This window comes from Apodemus sylvaticus, chromosome 5 (assembly GCF_947179515.1).
Source record: "Apodemus sylvaticus chromosome 5, mApoSyl1.1, whole genome shotgun sequence".
NCBI classification, from domain to species: Eukaryota; Metazoa; Chordata; class Mammalia; order Rodentia; family Muridae; genus Apodemus; species Apodemus sylvaticus.
This window is the reverse complement of record NC_067476.1, coordinates 151,294,418-151,313,048: the sequence shown is the minus strand read 5'-3', so window position 1 is coordinate 151,313,048 and position 18,631 is coordinate 151,294,418. Positions and strand designations below refer to the sequence as shown.

The following is an 18,631-nucleotide window of genomic DNA, read 5'->3' as shown; positions in this document are numbered from 1 at the left end:
GTTAGAGAAGTTACCCCCAACCCCTTAATACCACCAAAAAAACAAAAAAACAAAAAACAAAAACAAAAAAACAAAACAAAAAAAAAAACGTGATCGGAAGCACTGGTCCAAGCTGTTTCTTCATTAGTCATAAGAACCAAATAGCTTTAACTGTCAACGTCCGAAGGTGGAGAAAAGATTCTGATGGGAGCTCAACCCCAGTGAGGGAACAAAATCCCCCACTTCCTCAGCAAATCCTTTCTAAATTGTATTCATCTTGACTTAATCCACCTCTGCCGAGCGAATTAGGCAGTATTTATTTTGAGAGTCTACTTTATAGAGTTCTAAGGACTGTGTTTTGCCGGGGCTGGGGCTCCTCAGCCTGTCAGACCTCAGGCTGTCGCAGGCCCAGAGCCCAGCACAAAGTAAATAAACACAGCTGAACTCGGGAGGAACGCGAAGGTTTTCTCATTAAAGAAATAAAATAAACAGCGCTCCTTAAGCACTTTGCCTGGTGTTTGTTAGAGGATGGAGAGGATCTAGATGTCTGAGAGGCAGCTGTGAGCAGAGAGCTGTCTGTGTCTTGAGGTGGGTTGGGGGTGGGGATCCAATCTAAGGGCCTCGGGATGAACTGTCCTCCAATGGGCCCTGCTCATTCGAACCTTAGTTAGCATGGCCAAAATAGTAACATGATCATATTTAATTTTAAAATTTCTGTCGTGTGTGAGTGTAGTGTGTGTGTTTGTATGTGTGTGTGTGTGTGTGTAGGCATGCCTCTACCATGTGCTAGAATCACATGCATGTCACTTCTTTTTTTTTTTTTAATGTGGGTTTTAGACATGAGTTTTTCCTGGCCTTGGCTCCCAGCTGTATCACCAGAGCTTGGGGCACGGCTCTGGCCCAGGAGGAGCCGGGTACTGCAGAGCTGAGCTTCTGTGGGTGCTGGGCACATGGGTACCATGGGTGCTGCTGGGTCTTGGGTCTACTGTAACGATGCCAACTGCCTCTCTGTTTGACCAGGCTCTGCTGCTCCCTCCCACAGTGACCTGGCAGAAGGTCTTCCATTTTTGCTTCCTCTATACAAAGGAGCCAGTTGGAAGTTCTGGACGAAAGGAGCAACCAGCAGGCTCCTGGCCTCGGTCCCCAAGCTCAACCCCGCTGATTGGGGAGTGAGTTCTGGGGATCCCTGGCTTCCCCACTGTGAGGCCCTCACCCTGTTGACTCACTTAGGCCCTGGCTGGGATGGGGCAGCTGTGACCATGACTGGCCTCACTATGAGAAGCTCCAGGGACAGGAACCAGACGCACGCCCATGACACCCTGAGGAGCCGAGGACTGCACCACCCACCTCCAGGCTCTTGCTGCTGAGCCTCCAAACACCTATTTACTGTCTTCTGTCTGATCCAGTCTGCGGAAGGCTGGTGAGGGAGCCGGAGAACACAGGCTTGACTGGGAAGATAAATTATATTAAGGCAAAAGAAAACTCCATTTAGTGCAGCAGGGGCAGAGAACTCTGTCTGCTCCAGACACTTTCAATGTCTCCTCCCCAACTCTCATGGCCTCAGCAGACACCTCTGGCTCCCACTGCTTGCCAGGCTCTGATCTGGCCCCAGGCTGCAGCTGGGACCACGTTTCTGTCCAGCCCAAAGCAGAAGGAAATGGATCCCCCAAACATACTTATATTTTTCCATATTTTAGACGCAGTGGAAAAAGTTATTGAAATATGCACCATAAAAACGAAGCTAAAATCTAGGACTGTGGAGGAGGCTCGCTGGGTAGAGAGGGCTTCCCACACACCCACAAGGACATGAGTCCTGGTCCCGAGCACCCACATAAAAAGCTGGGGGTGGCTATATATGCACTTGTAGCCCCAGCACTGTGTGTGGGAGGGTGGGGACAGGAGGATCATTGTGGTTGGCTTGCTGCCAGCTCAGCTCCAGGTTCAGGAGAGACCTCATCTCAAGGGGAGGACACCTGTGTCCTCTTCTGACTCCACATGTATGTACACACATGTGTGAATATAGAGCACACACACATAGGACAACCCACCATGACTCGATAAAGGCAATCTGTTCCTATTGTTGAGACATTGATATATCTGTCATGCAGAGACTTAACTACTACTTCAGTCAGGGACTCGGGACTGATTGGAGGCTATTTTCACGATGCAGGGTTGTGACGTGAATTATATTATTACGGAGTTATTATTATAATAATTACATTATGATGATTATTTTCTTTCATTATTTGAGTTTTGGCACTGATTTGAACTTTTCAAATATTGCATAAAAATACGGTAGTTTGGGTCTATCCCGAGGGTAGGGAATAGCTCCGTTAACTGGGACTCCACTCGGCTCGGGCCATGTGCACCCTCATCTCTAAACAATAGAATTAGCTAGGCTTTCATTAGTAGCCACTTAGCAACTCATCTTCTTAAACAACTTATTTTATGTATTATCCTGGGGTCTGTGAGCATGGGCATATGTCACACAAACGACATAGTGTCTCTATAGGGGTCAGAGGTTAACTTTTGGGAGTTCGTCTTCTTTCTCCAGTGAGGGTTCCGGGGTTTGAACTCAGGTCACTAAGCACATTTAACTGTGGAGCCGTCTTGCAGGTCTGTTAACTTGCCCTTTGTGTATTCTCTCAGAACGCGTCTTAGTGTGGGAGGCAGGAAGGAGCCTGATTTGGTCTGAATGACTTCCGGATGCATGCATAATAAAGTGCACTGTATCCTCTGAGTGAACTTTCAGGGCAAACACCTCTTTATTGTCTTATGTCTCTACATAACTGGGTGAGGAGCGTGGTTAAAATCAGATGCGTGCTTTACAGTGAGCGAAGGCTTACCCAATCCAAGCCTGTCAATCAAAACAGAAACCCTGTCACTCTTTTTTTTGTTTTGTTTTTTGTTTTTTTGTTTTTTTGGATTTGGTGTTTTCAAGACAAGGTTTCTCTGTGTAGCCCTGCCTGTCCTGGAACTCACTCTGTAGACCAGGCTGGCCTCAAACTCAGAAATTTGCCTGACTCTGCCTCCCAAGAATGCTGGGATTACAGGTGTGCGCCACCACCACACGGCATACTCTTTTTTTTTTTTAAAGATTGTTTGCCAATCTTTTTTTTTAGATTCATTTATTATTATTATTATTATTATTATTATTATTATTATTATTATTGTTATATGTAAGTATGCTGTAGCTGTCTCCAGACACTCCAGAAGAGGGCATCAGACCTCATTATAGATTGTCGTTAGCCACCACATGGTTGCTGGGATTTGAACTCAGTACTGACGGAAGAGCAGTCAGTGCTCTCAACAGCTGAGCCATCTCTCCAGCCCTGCCCTGTCACTCTTTACCCCTTAGCAACCAGCTCCTCCTCCTAGGCCTGAAATGGAAGATGTGACAATACCTGGGCCCTGAGTTCTCTGGATTAAGCACCCTGCTGCTCCTGTAGGCTTATCATGTCTGATCTGCCCCCAGATGCTTTGCTCCTGGAAAGTTGCTTGTTACACTGCAATCTGTGCGCTTTTTTTAGGTCTTTAACTAAGGTTCCAAGAAGCTGGAATCACCTGGCAGGACTGGTGAACCCCGGTAATGTAATCCGCCTTGGGACTGCTATCATGGAGTTTACGTTCATAGGCCGTAGCTATCGGGTGAGAGTGGGGCAGGAAGGGAGGAACCTGGAGCAGGATTGGGGAATGAGATTCCCGGTAGACAAGACAGCATGTGCAAAGGTCCTGTGGGAGCCACGATGAAGCACCTGAGGGAGGGGCCAGTTACAGGGTCAACACTGAGGCGCGAGTTCCCATTTCAAAACTGACTGTAAAGGTGATGCAAACAGAAAGACAGAACAGTGGAGTAGAATGGACAGTCCCAAACAAGTCTATCTGAATGGTTGTCTACCCGCCCAACATACACCTAAGTTTGATCCTCAGGACCACATGGTGGAAGGAGAGAACTGACTCCCACGAGTTGTCATATGACCCTCAGGAACACCACGGCACACACACAACACAACACATACACACACACTAAGTAAATGTAACAAAATTGAAACATGAGACCGAGGCACGGAACTCACAGCTCTGGGAATAGACTAACCTGCTGAGCCGTCTACACTGAGACTAAGCACGTTGAATCTCTACAAAGCAGTAACCAACAGCAACACAAGCTGTAGTCACCATGCCAGAGTTGAGCTCCACCTTTGCACTTGGAGCTTCTGGAAGTGAGCCACAGAGGGCGGTGCCATGGATATGGGAGGAAAGATGGCTAAAATACCTCTCCTCAAACCAGAGATGGTTCAAATACCTCTCCTTGCATCTCACCCTGCATCAGGGCAAGGGTTCCCCACACTTTCCACCTTGTGTTCTCCTAATCCCAGGAGGAAAAGCGGGTTTCAGGGAAGAGTGGGCAAGAGGCTTGGGAGGGAGCAGTTACCCCCAGGGGCACAGCGGATGCATCCACAGGAGCTGTGGGAGGTAGCTACTGCAGGGTGTGGGGGGGGGGCTGAGCCCTGGGTGGGGGAGCATGGGAGGGGTTGGCACAGAAGTGAGAACTGCACTCAGCACCCCCTGATTGGGATCAGGAAGACAGCCCAGTTTCTGTTTTAAAACACAAACACCCTGTCTTGAATCATTCCTTAATCGGTTAGCTCTGGTCTCTCTTCCCTAAGTAAACAGGGAGGGAGCCCTCCTCTGGCAGAGGCTGTGACAGACTCCTGCTTCTGTGAAACACTCAACAGAGGGGACGTGAGATATGTGTCCTTGGCATGGATGCCCCAATAATTTCGGCCTCCAGAGCAATTATCAGATCTCTGGGGGCTTGCACTCTTCCAGAAAGGGTGTTTCAGGTTCCTTTGTGGGTCCTAGGGCATGGGATGGTTTGATTTCCATTTCATCTATACCAGTGGGCTCTGGGTCTAGCCTGGGCAAACGTTAAGTGCAGAGGCTGGATAGGCATTGGAGCCAGGGTGGGACAAAAGTTGTCCTGGAATTTAAGAAGTAGAAACTCCTTTTTTTTTTTTTTAGCTGGATTGCTGAGAGGGAACCAACTGCCACGTGGAGATGTTGGCCGAGGGTGAGCGGCAGATGCTGCCCCTGGATCCAGATAGACCCTGAGTCTCCACCATCTCTGGGTGCCTCAGGCACTGTGATTTGACCAGTCCCCTGCGTAGCACACCTATGTGTGCTTCAAACCGAGAATCCTGCTTGCTCTCAGCTGGTAGGAATGGGCACCCTGAATATAGCAGGGGAAGTACAGGGAAACGATAGAGGGTCAGAAGTGGAGGCCTTGGGTTCTTGTTATGAATATCCCAATTGCATTGTCTCCTGGGTCCTGGTTTCTCTGTCTGCACAATGGGCCCAAGGCTATGCTCGTGTTGGCCATTCCCATTTCTCTGACTTCCTGGTTTAGAGGTAGAGCTTGGACCTCTCTCTGGAGCGCAGACTCACAAATTCAGATGTCCCATAAACAGAAAACATTGCATGCTGGGCTAGATTGGTCTTCCACACTCTCTTTCTCCTCAGAGCAACAGAACCCTTGCATCTTAACTAGACATGTGACTGCCTCAGAGAAAGACTATCTTGCCCTGACTCCCTTGCAGCTAGCTGTGGTCATGTGACAAAGTTTCAGCCAATGGGATGTGAACACAAGTGATATGTGTAACTTTCTGATCTGGCCCTCAAAAGGGAGACAAAAGAAAAAAGAGGTTGGAGACATGGCTCAGCAGTTAAGAGTACTGGCTGCTTTTGTAGAGGACTTGAGTTCAATTCCCAGCAACCACATGGTGGCTCACAACTGTGTCTAACTCCACGATATCCAGCACCCTCTTCTGGCCTCCACTGGTACCAGGTATGTAAGTGAAGCACACACTTACACATCTGTTCATGTAAAATTTAACATGGACAATGACAACAACAACAAAAAAAAAGAAAGAAAAGAAAGAAAAAAAGAAAAAGGAAAGGAAAAGGAAAGGAAAAGGAAAAGGAAAAGGAAAAAAGAAGAGTGGCTTTTCTCTTCATATTCCCTCTTCGTGGTGGGAATGTAGCCATGAGGTAAGCCATGAATAATCCTGGCAAGAATCAATGTTCCGGGGATGTCAGAGAGCAAAGCCTGGGGGAGCCTCCATTCTGGAGCTAGTGCAGCTCAAGCTGCTTTGCCTGGAGTCTGAGGAGTGTGTGTGTGAGTGTGTGCATGTGAGTGTATGCATGTGTACATGTGTGTGAATGTACATGCTCACCAGAAATTAGTAATTTCTTTGCTATTTCAAGGGCTTTTGTTTGTTTATTTTTCTAGATGGAGTTTCTCTGTATAGGCCTGGCTGTTCTTGAACTTTCTCTGTAGACTAGGCTGGCCTCAAACTTAGAGAGATCCTCCTGCCTCTGCCTCCTGACTGCTGGGACTAAAGGTGTATGCCACCACCGCCCGGCTGTGTCAAGTCTCTTAAGTTCAGGTCTTCCAGAATTAGCAAATACCCCTCTTCCCTTTTTTTAAACTACTTTATGGGGAGCTGGGGGGAGGGAATGGAAGATTCCAGAAGAGGAATGAGGACATTCAGAGATTGCACAAGAAGGCAGAAGAGCCCGAGTCCTGCTTGCATTCTCTCTTGGATGATCTTACTCCCCGGAGCTTCCGTTTCTTCTTCCAATGACGGAGACTTCCAAAGACTGGTTGCCTTTGGTGACTTTGGATTTTTCTAGCTCTGATCTTCCACAGCCTGGCAGTTCTAGGGCATAGAAACTCAGGTACCCAGGGGGCTGGAGAGCCCTGTGACTGACTGGGGGCAGGCGGGGCCATGGGCCCTGAGAACATGTGTCCCTAAGGGCAGCCCCTGCTGAGTTCTTGCTGATTACCACCACAGGGGAGTGCTGGCTGGCCAGATTTCCTCATTTTTCAAGAAGAGTTAGAAATCTGGATTGTTTTGGTCTGTGCAATTGCCTGATTTTTAAAATGTTGGCGATAAGTTCACTTTTTTTTTTTTTAATACTCTAGAGGCCAAACAAAAATATCTGCAGGCTGGATTTGGCCAGTGGCCACCAGTTAGGAATTTCTCTTTTGACACTGTCTTCCTCCCTTTTCTCCTCCGTTCTTCCTCTTTCCCTCCCTTCTTCCTGCAAATATTTACTTGTCGCCTGTGAGTAGGAGAGCACATTCTGTGACTGGGTTCTGTTTCTGTGAGGAGCACACAAGACACAAACAGACGATCTGGTCCCTCAGAGGCTTGCTATCCTAGATCACTCCGATTTGTTCATCCAACAAATGCTCACTAAGCAAGGCAGTTCCCCAAACTCTGTTGGCTTGGGAAGGTGAGAAATGCTTGTGGTGCCTTGTTCTCAGAGCCCTTAGTGGCATAAGAGGCATCTGTGGCCAGGCAGTGGTGGCGCACGCCTGTAATCCCAGCACTCTGGGAGGCAGAGACAGGTTGATTTCTGAGTTCGAGGCCAGCCTGGTCTACAGAGTGAGTTCCAGGACAGCCAGGGCTATACAGAGAAACCCTGTCTTGAAAAAAACAAAATAAAAAACAAAGAGGCATCTGTGAAGTGTGTGATTATGGTCGAAACGCACAAGTGCTTTTCTAGGGAGAGATGCACCTTCGATGGACGTTGTTAGGGAAAGGCCCTTGAAGAAGATGACATCAACCACAAGGCCTGAGGCTGGGCATGGCGGCACACATCTGCCTCCGTAGCATCTTGAGAGGTTGGGGACCAGCCAGGAGAGCCAGCTGGAAGTGCTGGCTTGACTGAAGGAGTGGGCCTGGGGAGAGGTGGCTGGCACCGAGGAATGACATGGGCCAAGGGGATGGGACACAGAACGGAATGCTCAGTGGGGCCTTTCCTCAAGGGCCCTCTCAGTTTAGCTTAAGAAGCCAAGGGACACACGTAAGAAGGCCGGCTTCTCCCAGACCCACAGTCTTATCCAACATAATCCAGCATGTGCCTGGGGTGGTGACTGCACTTGGTGGATGGATACCCTCACAACAGTGTTAATGGGCAACATACCACAGCCCCAGGGGAACATGTGCCTGCCAGTCTTGGCCCTAGGGGTCGGCATGTGTTCGCTGTGGCTGCTGACTCCGTGTGTCTGATGGCAACCACCAAAGCTTCAAGGAGCCTGAAAGGGCACACCGCCGCCCTGCCACATATATTAATGGTGTGTCTATGGGTGAGAGATTTCTGCGCCCCTGACACCATTTTTGTATCCGGCACAGCATCGTGGCAGACAATAAATCTACCCTGTTAATCACACCTCCGGCTTGTTATAGCTTCCATAAAAACCCGAGAGCAGCTGGGAAAGCCATGAGGTGATGTCAAGTCCAGCACACTAAGCAGAAATAAAAGGCTTTCCCAGGCTTGGTGAGCCTCTTGCCCCACCCGTGCCGCAGGCAGCTACCCCTGGCCTCTTACCTCAGAGCAGACAAGCTTTCCTCTCAAGTGCTACCCTCCAGATCTCCCTGAAGAGACAGCAAATATTCTGCCCATCTGCTTGTGGTCTGTTAAGTCCACAGCAGGTTGTGGAGATGGCTCACACAGTAGAGCGCTCCCACACAAGCGTGAGGGAAGGTCCTTGACAACTGTGTCAAGAGCTGGACATGGTGGCATGCACCTGTAACCCCCGAGCTGGGGTAACTGAGACAGGACCCTAGGGCTTGCTGACCACCCAATCTTAGTAAAGAAGTGAGTTCCAGGCCCAGTGGGGGGAGAGAAATGGAGGCAGATACCCACTGTCAACTTCTGCTCCCCCCAGGCCTGTTTCACGTTCTAGAGAACCAGGGAGTAGGGAAGTGCTTTGGCCCATTTTCTAGGTCATTATATGTTTGGCTGTGGTATACCTCTGCCCTCCAAAGTAGACCTCAAGGGTTTTGGTAATTATAAACACTGATGACTTTATGCTTTGGAGGCAAAGGCGTGAGATGGCAGCTAGGAAATGTATAAAATTCTCACACACCAAAGGGAGGCTTGCTAGCATCCAATATTGGGCTGACTCAAAGGGTCAGCTTTGGGTTGGCATACGGTCATGAGGAGCCTCCGTGATTCCCAGGACAAGCAGCCCCAGCACACAGTTGCATTTGAAAATAAGGAAAAGAGGCAGCAGGTTAGCTAAGTGGGTAGAGGCAGCCACTGTCAAACCTGCTGACCCGGGTTCGAGCCCTGGGACTCACACATGGTGGAAGGTGAGACCTGACCTCCCCAAGCCGTTCTTGAAGATTCACACCCTTACAGTGCCACACGCGTTCACACTCAGACCCAGCCAACCACTCAGGCGCACACAGAGTAAGCAAACACATAAATGTGATTTTTTTTTTTAAAGAGAAAGACAAATCAGCTCCTTACCTTCCCATATCTAGATGCGAATGTCCCCGTGAGCAGGGAGTGGAAAATAATGATTGTCTCGTCCAGGTCCCAGACGAACACGCGCTGTGATGGGAGAGAGGAAGGAGAGATGGAGTCGCCTGTGTCTAATTCATGTCTACAGGTCTCAGTCCTCTTGGAGAAGTCTGTAGACAGGGGACCCACACCGTGCCCTGCGCTGCCGCTGAACCCCATTTGTGAGTATATCATCATGGCTGATTTTGGGACTCCCACCAGCCACACCTGGGCTGGAACCAAGGGTCTTCACCTAAAAACTCAAAGGGCTCACTCAAAAGTTTCCCTCAAAAACTCAAGGCAACACATGAAGAAACCTCAGGACACTCTTTACAGTGAGCAATGCCACCAAGTTAACTTGCTGTTCACGGTAAGCTCAGCACTCCCGTTTCTGTTTGCAGCAAATTTGACTCTGCAATTCTAAATAACACAGGGGAAGATCTCCTCACGGACTTGCCAACATTTGACAGTTTCCTTGCACTCTGTCAGAATCTTCCATTTTTACACACGGAGGTGTTGCGTTTCTTTCCCAGTCTGAGGCAGAGGAACGAACAGGCAAGAGAGGGCTGGGGCGAACCCACTTCGTCTGCCTCTGCTCACACGCCCTGTTGGTTTCTTGTCTTCATTGTCAGTGTGAACAAACCACTCTGCACGTTTAGTTTTACAACTGTAAATGTCTTCTACACATGGGCTTTAATAAAGACAGTTATTATGTGTGTATGATGTGTGTACAGGCATGTGTGCCACCGTGTATGTGTGTCTGTATGTCTGTGTGTATCCGTGTGTATGTCTGTATATGTCTCTGTATGTAGTTTAGTTTTACAACCATCAATGTCTTCTACACATGGGCTTTTAAAAAGACTATTATTATATATGTATGATACGTGTGTAGGCATGTGTGACATTGTGTATGTGCCTGTATGTCTGTGTGTATCTGTATGTATATCTCTGTGTGTGGATCTGTGTCTGTGTATCTGTATGTATGTCCGTGTGTGTTTCTGTGTCTGTGTCTGTGTGTGCATGTGCGTGTATCTATGAGTATGTCTGTGTTTGTGTGTGTTTGTCTGTATGTGTGTCTCTGTGTGTGTCTGTGTGTGTCTGTGTGTATCTGTATGTATGTCTCTATGTGTGTATCTGTGTCTGTGTTTGTGTGTGTGTGCATCTATGTGTGTGTTTGTGTGTGTGCATCTATGTGTGTGTTTGTGTGTGTGCATCTATGTGTGTGTTTGCCTGTATGTGTGTCTGTGTGTGTAAATCTATGTGTATTTCTGTGTCTATGTGTGTGTTTGTCTGTATGTGTGTCTGTGTGTCTGTGTATGTATCTCTGTGTGTTTGTGTGTTTGTTTGTATGTATCTGTGTGTGTGTGTCTGTGTTCTCTCCTACCTTTCTCTGGTTCCAGGGACCCACCTCAGGTCACTGTGTTGTGCGCAGTGCCTCTTCTCACTGAGCTTTCCTGCTTTTTTTTTTTTTTTGGGACAGGGTTTCTCTGTGTAGCCCTGGCTGTCCTGGAACTCACTCTGTAGACCAGGCTGGCCTTGAACTCAGAAATCCGCCTGCCTCTGCCTCCCAAGTGCTGGTATTAAAGGTGTGCACCACCACTGCCCGGCCACTAATTTGCTGATTTTAAATGTTGATAACTAGGAGCTATATAAATTTTTAAACTACTGTTTACGGTAGAGAGAAGTAATCTATCTATCCAACTTCACATCTCCAGATCCGCTTTGAGGAGACCACACCCACCATCAGGGTCAAGTGCCTCCTTGTCCATCCTTCTTTCTCCTGCCTGCACCCTGATTAAAATCATCTCAGCGTGCTCCCAGAGGAGTCCCACCTGCATGGCAGAACTCACTCGCAGCCTCTGCTGGAGCTTGCTGAATGCTTTGGTTTTCTCTTTCTTGCAGTGTGCCTTCCGTTGAATCTCAGATTTAGTTACTGTTCATTTACACACACACACACACACACACACACACACACACACACACACACACACACACACACACGCTGGAGGTCAACATCAGGTGTCTTCCTCTATCACTTAGTTTTTGATCATGGAGCTTCCTGATTGGCTAGGCTGACTGGTCATCAAACTCCTGGGCTCTTCCTGCACTATGGTTATAGAAGAGCGTGGCCACGCCCAGACTTCAAGCGGGTCCTGGAGCTTGCACAGTGAGCACTTTACGCTCTATCCTGTTTAGTTTTTATTTTCAAACTGACCCCACCTAGATCCAGTCCCCCGGGAAGAGGGAGCCTCTGCTGAAGAATTGCCCTCCTGAGACCCTCCTGTGGCCATGCCTGTGAGAGATTGTCTTGATTGAGAACTGATGTGAGAGAGCCCAGCCCACTGTGGGCGGCACCATCCCTCGGCAGGAGGGCTTGGGGTGCATAAAAGGAGGCTGAGGAGGGGCAGCCGGGAGGCAGTGTTCCTCTGGGGGTTTCCACCTCTGGCTCCTGCTTTGAGTTCTTGTCCTTCCTTCACTCAGTGTGAGGTGAAAGACAACTAAACCCCTTCCTTGTGGTCACGATGCTCACAGAGCAAGAGGAAAACCAAGCACAGCACTCACAGAGCCATCTCTTCAGTCCAGAGTTGTTTGTTTGTGACTCTCCCCTTACCCGGAGAGGTGTTTCTTTGTGTAGCCCAGGCTGTCCTGGAACTCACTCTGTGGACTAGGCGGGACTCACGGCTTCTGCCTCCTGAGTGCTGGGATTAAAGGTGCCACTAATGCCCGGCTTTTTCCCCTCCCCTCCCCTCCCCTCCCCTCCCCTTCCCTCCTCTCCCCTTCCCCCCTCCCTTCCTCCTCTCCCCTCCCCTCCCCTCCCCCCCCTTCCCTCTTTTCTCTTCCTTTCCTTTTCTTTTTTAATGTGCACTGGTGTTTTGCCTGCATGTCTCTGGGTGTGAAGATGCCAGCTCCCTTGAACTGGAGTTATGCAGACAGTTATGAACTACCATGTAGTTGCTGGGACTTGTGCCTGGGTCCTCTGGAAGAGAAGCTAGTGCTCTTAACTGCTGAGCCACCGCTCCAGCAGCGAGTGTATTTCTTATTATGGTCCATATAGGCCATGTAAAAAGTCAGGAAGCATCCCTTTTGAGGAGGCATTTTGTAGTTCAATATGCCCAATCTTAACCTAGGTGAACTCAATGCCTTGGATCAATTTAACTCAGAAGTTTTAATTACAGTATTAAAAAGCAGTTTGCAAATATCTCCAGCTCCATTGCAGGCTCCAATAACTAACCCATCGAACTTTCTCTCAAGCAATCCTAGCTTCATCTTCCCACTTCCCTGACCTTCAGCCTAAGGGTCCCTAGCGGGTGAGCTCCAGGGGACATTTTGCAGGTCTCTATCCATGGCTAACTTGGGCCTGAGTGGATTCCATAACCACCTCAGATAGATCTGAGATCTAAGTTTGGGGTTTCAAAGACAGTCACAGTCTCATGCCTGGGGGTTGTTAGTAGCCAAGTGGCCTGAGGGAAAGACAAGGCTCACTGCAGAGACAGATGAACCCAGAGCTGCCCCAGGACTTGGCTTCAGTGATTGCTGAGGGGAGGCTGGAGTGGCCTGAGGGGTTCTGTACCAGGCGGGGCTGTTGAAAATGCCCAGCATGGGGCTTTTAGCTCCTTTGGTGCACGAGGAGAGAGGCCTAACAGCTTCCCTGTTCCACTTTGCAGGCTGGCCCTGTCACGTCTCTGATGCTCCACTGCCCGGCTGTCCATCACCCTTACGTTCCCAGAGGGCTCCACATCCTTTCTTGCTTTTACACGTCCACCAGCTCGGGCTGGCTGCTGGCACCTGTAGCCCAGCGGTTTCGTCTAACACATGCTCAGACCTTCCACTTCCGCACAGGCCTCTCTCCTGGGGCTATGCCCTTCAGGAAACTGCCAGAGCCCTAAGAGGTGTGAACGAGCCTGCTGACATTAAACTCAGAAGCCGTGCTCACGCCTCAGTGCCCGTTCTCACCCGGAGAAGCAGGTGTTTCCAGGATAATATTGCCCTGCGAACCCCACTTCCATGCTCCATCGCTCCCACCCCCTTCTCAGTGGCGTGGAAAAGAATGTCTCTCTCCACTCCCACTGTTCTCACCAAGAGCAGAAGCTACGGCAGGTGAGCGCAGAGTTCTTCAGAAGGGCATACTAACACCCCGCTTTGTTACTCTATGCATGTTTGAGCTGTTGGGGGACATGCAGGAATTTGGGGAAGAGGAAGGCCACAGACATCAGGAACTTTTTTGAAAAGACCCAAACCCCACTGATGGAAATGCAAGTGTGCCCCCAGTTCAGCGTGGAGGGTAGCTTCAAGACTGAGGGGAAGCCAGGCCCAACGGTGCTTGGCTATACCCAGGAGGCAGAGGTAGGTGAAAAGATTTGAAGCTTGAGGTCAGCCTGGGCTATGTAGCAGGACCCTGTCTCAAGCCCACCCTCTTCTAAATAAGAACAGAAGTAGGATGCTGTATACATGTTGGGAAACCGAGGCAGGAGGCTCAGTTGGGAGGCTGAGGTGGGAGGATGGTTTGAGCTTGGGACTTTGAGACCATCCTGGGCAACAGAATGCAAGCCCATCTCAAAGTGAAGGGGTGGGGCCTCAGGGAGGGGAGGCGGAATGTCCAGGCTGAGGGTGGTTCTCCCTGGTGGAGACCTAGAGTGTGTTTGTTGATGACTAACAGAGTGAAGTTTTCCAGGTTGGAACAGGAAAGCCACAAGCCACTGTTGAAGCTGCACCAGGGGCACAGGTAGACCAGATGCCTCAGTAGGGGGTGCTCCTGGCCTGCCCCCCCCCCGGGTCTTCTGATAAGGGCGTCCTCATCCCCCTCTCCATAGGGCGTCAATGAAGGGACAAGCCTAACACTTAAGCTGGGCCTTGGTGTGACCTTGGGTTGAGTGGTGCTGGGTTCTCTGCCTGCTCCCTGGTGGGACAGCACCCTGACAGTCCCTTGGTAGTTCCCTGGGCTTGCATTTCTTTAATCCTTGTGTGTGTGTGTGTGTACACATGTGTGCAGATGTGTGTTCGTGCATGAGGAGGTCAGAAAGCAAAGCCAAATGTTTTTTCCAATAATTTCTCAACCCTACCCTTTGAGACAGGGCCTCCCATCAAATCTGGAGATCACTGATTGGCTAGAATATATAGTCACCAAATACCAGGGATCTGCCTGCTTCTGCCCTGAGCCTGCCCCACCCCCTGGGTCTGGCTTATTACATGGATGCTGAGGATTTGAACTCAGGCCCTTTGCACACAGCTTTTCATGGCTGAGACATCCCTCTGGGCTCCTCTTGGTTGCTGCAGCCTGGTCTCTGAGTCCCTCTTATCCTGTAGGTTCTGTGGTTTCTCTTTTTGCCACCAGAGGCTGGTGGCTGATGCTCCAATGTCCTTACGCTCAACAGGGATTTTCCCGGCTACTGCACAGTCTGGCGACAGTTGGGCAGCTGGCCTCTCACTGAGCACTCAGGCTTCAGTGCTGAGGACAAAGGCAGTGACCACACAAACATTGTGACATTTCTGGGAGCCGGGCTGGGGTTCAGTCATGAAATGGGTTTCTACCAGCCTATTAGATGGAAATGCAGTGCCAAAGACTTCAAGGAATGACAGATGCTCACAAGGTCTGAGTTTGCGACTGTTCTGTGAGGTGCCCAGGGAGGCCGACAAAGGTGTCACAGTGTGTTTGACATGCTGGGCACAAATCCCATCTTTCCTGATGCTGCACAGGCCCCAGCGCACAGGGCAGCTAACAAATAGAGCAGGGTAGACCCTTGAACTTGCTGGCTTCCCTGTGTACACTTGGGTCTATCTCAAGGGCACTCACGAGGCCTATGTCCCCCTGTCTTCCTCCCCTAGGCAGGCTGGTTCAGGGAAGATTTTCATACGTGACAAATGCCAGCATGCCCCCCAAACCAGCCTCCCCAGCTCTGGCTGCACACTGGGGTCACTGGGACCTGGGGTCCCCATCTCAGGCAGTGTGACCAAGCGGGCCTGGCAAGCAGCTTGAGGACGGAGATCCCTTCCAGTTCTGCAGGTGCTTCTGTCCCCAGCCTCGGAACAGGAACAACTGTCCCCGCCTACAGTCACTTGGTCTGGGAGGAGACCTGGCACCTGTCCTCACTAAGTGTCCCCACCAGCGTACTCCAGTTGAAGATTCTGCCCATTATCTCCTATCCAGGGGCTCTCAGGGTATGGCCCCTTTGGGGCTCAGCTGCCTAAGGAGCCTGTTATACAGCCATTTCTCTGGCTTGCCTGGAACCTATGGAGTTAGGGCCTCTGAGAGGGCCCTGTGGTCCCCCCTCCAGGGGACTCAGATGCCACCGAGGAGTGAGAAGCATGCTCCTTGCTGGCCCTCAGGCTGGTCCTTCCCCAGCTCGGCCACCCAGCAGGACTCTACAGTTAACTCAGTTCTTCTGGGTTCCCCCCCTGGGTAGTGGAGCTCTGTCACTAGGTTGTGCTTTGAAGATACAGCTGACCAGAGGACTGAAGAGTTGCAGCCCCCAGCTTCAATTCAGGCTACAGACATAGATCAGTTCCCCTCCACCCACAAGAGACAGCCCCAGATACCTCGATTTCGTTGTCTCCTGCTGGGGAGGGGTCACTATTTCTCTTTGACCGGCCCCGTAGCTTCCCATCTGAGGCCCGGTGCGACCTGTCTGTGTCACCCTCCTTTGCTGGTGTGGAGGGTCCGTTGTGTGTGTTGTAGTCTCCTGGGGAGAGACAAGGATGATATAACGGTCAGAGACTTGGCCGGGTGTCTCTTCCTGGGAAATATCGCACCATCCCTATCATCATGCACCCTCCAGAGGACACCCTAAAGAGCACCAGAGGTCAAGACGGTAAGGTTAAACCGCTGGTCACTGCCGTCCATACCTCAGTGATTTTCTTCCAGCCAATAGATGTGAGGCCCTGTTTCAGGTTCTCAGTCCTGTCTAGAGGATCAAGTGCTTTAAAAACTCTAGCAAAGGCAGAGAACATAACTAAACTGGTAAAATGCCTGCCCTGTAGGCCCCAGGACCCGAGTTCGATTCCAGAGGGCAATCCCAGTGCTAGGGAGACAGAGATAGGTCTGGCTCAGGGCTGACTGGCCAGCTACTGCAGCCTAACTGGTGAGTTGCAGGCCAGTGAGAGACTTTGTCTCAAAGGAAGTGAGCAGCAGTTTTGAGGGTGACCCCTGAGACTGTCATCTGGCTTCCACACACAAATGTGTCTGTGCGTGTAAGGTGTTGGGTGGTGGTAGGTGGTTACGTGAGCGGTCTGTGAGGGAAGGGGCATCTGCCCAAAGATCTGGAAGAAATGTTAACGAAGGAGGACAGGTCTGACTACAGTGAGCGGCCCATGCCGATGGCTTGAAGACTCCTCAGTGGACAGAAAGATGTAAGCCACAGGGAGATGAGCTTCTAGCAATCCGGCTCAAGGTTCATGCTTTGGGGATTTGATTTCCTGAGTGGTAATGGTTGGGCTTTTCAGGGGTCCTCAGATAAACTGGGGACACACTCTGAAAGGTCTGGGGTCCCTCCAGACTGTAAGCTAGATAAACCTCTCTCCTTTATAAAGTTCCAAGTCTCTGGGATTGCATTATGGCAATATAGAACTACAGCCTCACACACCTAGTTTCTAGAGAGGTCCCCAGAGGCACATGGGTGTGTGAGGCTTAAAAAAGTCGCTGAACTTGTCTGGGACTCCTACAGATTAGTGGCAAGATCTGGGCCTGTCCTCAGCAGCGCAGTGCTACAGCTGCAGACCCTCTTGGACCCACAGAGAAAATCCCGTCCTATTTTTTCACAAAAACAGTTTTAGCTTCTAACTGTGTCCTGCAGAGACCAGCTCCCCTCCAGTTCTTAGGGCATGGTGGGAGGGGGGGCCGGTGGGAGGGAGGGCCCGGTGGGAGGGAGGGTAGGCTTTGACTAAATACATTTGGAATGAGCTGAGTTCTGTCTCCTGTTTTCCCCTAAAACCCAAGGGGCTCACCTTTGTTTCTCTAATATTTATAGAGCTCCTTAGTGACCAAGGGACACTTAAGAGAAGAAACCCAGAGTGATGTCAGCGATGGGGGCTCCTCCTACCAGCTAGCACCGGACCCTCCCAGCACAGAGCCAAAAACAACTTTCTGTAGGAGGAAGAGTTCCTTCTAAGCTCAGATACTTGATCAAAGTAGTAAGAGTGGACATCGGACATCGTAGCTGGTCCAGGTGGTACGGATGTAACCTCAGCCACTTGGGAGGCTGAGGCAGGGGGATTAAAAGTTCAAGATGATCTTGAGCTACAGAGTGAGTTCAAGGCCAGCAACTTAGTGAGACTTTGTCTCAAAGTAAAAAAGTAAAAAAGGACACTGGGCTGTAGCTCAGTAACAACACTTGCCTAGCAGGCCCGAGGCTCCTCACGGTGTGATACTGTCTCGTGGGTGTCTGCAGATGCATTGAAATTATGCAGGTTTATTTTGGTCTGTTACAACAAACCCAGAACTGATTGGGTGGCTAAACAATTCTCTCTCTCTCTCTCTCTCTCTCTCTCTCTCTCTCTCTCTCTCTGTGTGTGTGTGTGTGTGTGTAAGACCCCCTGAGCTCGAGTTTCAGGTGGTTATGAAGTTGTGAGCTACCCCCAGTGGGTGCTGGGAACCGATCTTGGGTCTTCTGCACAAACAGTGCACTCTCTTAGCTGCTAAACCACCTCTCCAGCCCCTGCACATGTTCCAGAGGCTGGCCAGTCCAAGGTTAAGATGTCAGCAGGTCCAGTTCCTGGTGAAGTCACTGGCTTGTCAATGGGTAGGGTTTTTTGCTTATTTGTCTTGTTTTCCTTGAGACAGGGTCTCTCTGTGTAACAGCCCTGACTGTCCTGAAGCTCTGTTTGTAGATCAGGCTGGCCTGGAACTCAGAAATCCGCCTGCCTCTGCCTCCCAAGTGCTGGGATTACAGGTGTGCGCCACCACTGCCCGGCAAGGTAGAGCCTCTCAATCTTTCAATCTCTCTCTCTCTCTCTCTCTCTCTCTCTTTCTCTCTCTCCCCGTCTCCACCTGGTTTGGAGGTTTTGAAATGTTAAGCAGTTCTGTACCCTTCATCTTGCAAATATCATACATTATAAAAATTGAATTCCAATTACAAACTAATTTTTGCATCTTTAGGAAAAAGATCCAATCCATAAAAGCTAAGCCTTGGCTTCCGATTGTGTTCTTTAGAAGTCTCTCTATTTATGAAGTGCGTGGCTGGGGGCTTTCTTCTCCTGACCTTGTCTAGTTTCGGCTTCCGGCTCATGATGCCCTCAGAGGGTATCTCAGGACATATTTAACTTTAATTCTCTTAGAAATTCATGTAGAGCCAGTGGTTCTTAC

At 50.0% G+C, this 18,631-nt stretch overlaps 1 protein-coding gene across 1 annotated transcript in view; it reads right to left on the bottom strand.

Moving 5' to 3' along the window:
* The window catches only part of Eya2 (EYA transcriptional coactivator and phosphatase 2), a 170,439-nt gene that overhangs the window by 29,204 nt on the left and 122,604 nt on the right, over nt 1–18,631 (bottom strand). The window contains exons 8-9 of the mRNA XM_052184294.1: nt 15,871–16,013; nt 9,304–9,387 (exon numbers count right to left, since the gene is read on the bottom strand). Coding sequence (XP_052040254.1) covers nt 9,304–9,387; nt 15,871–16,013 — 227 coding nt within the window. The remainder of the gene's footprint in view (nt 1–9,303; nt 9,388–15,870; nt 16,014–18,631) is intronic.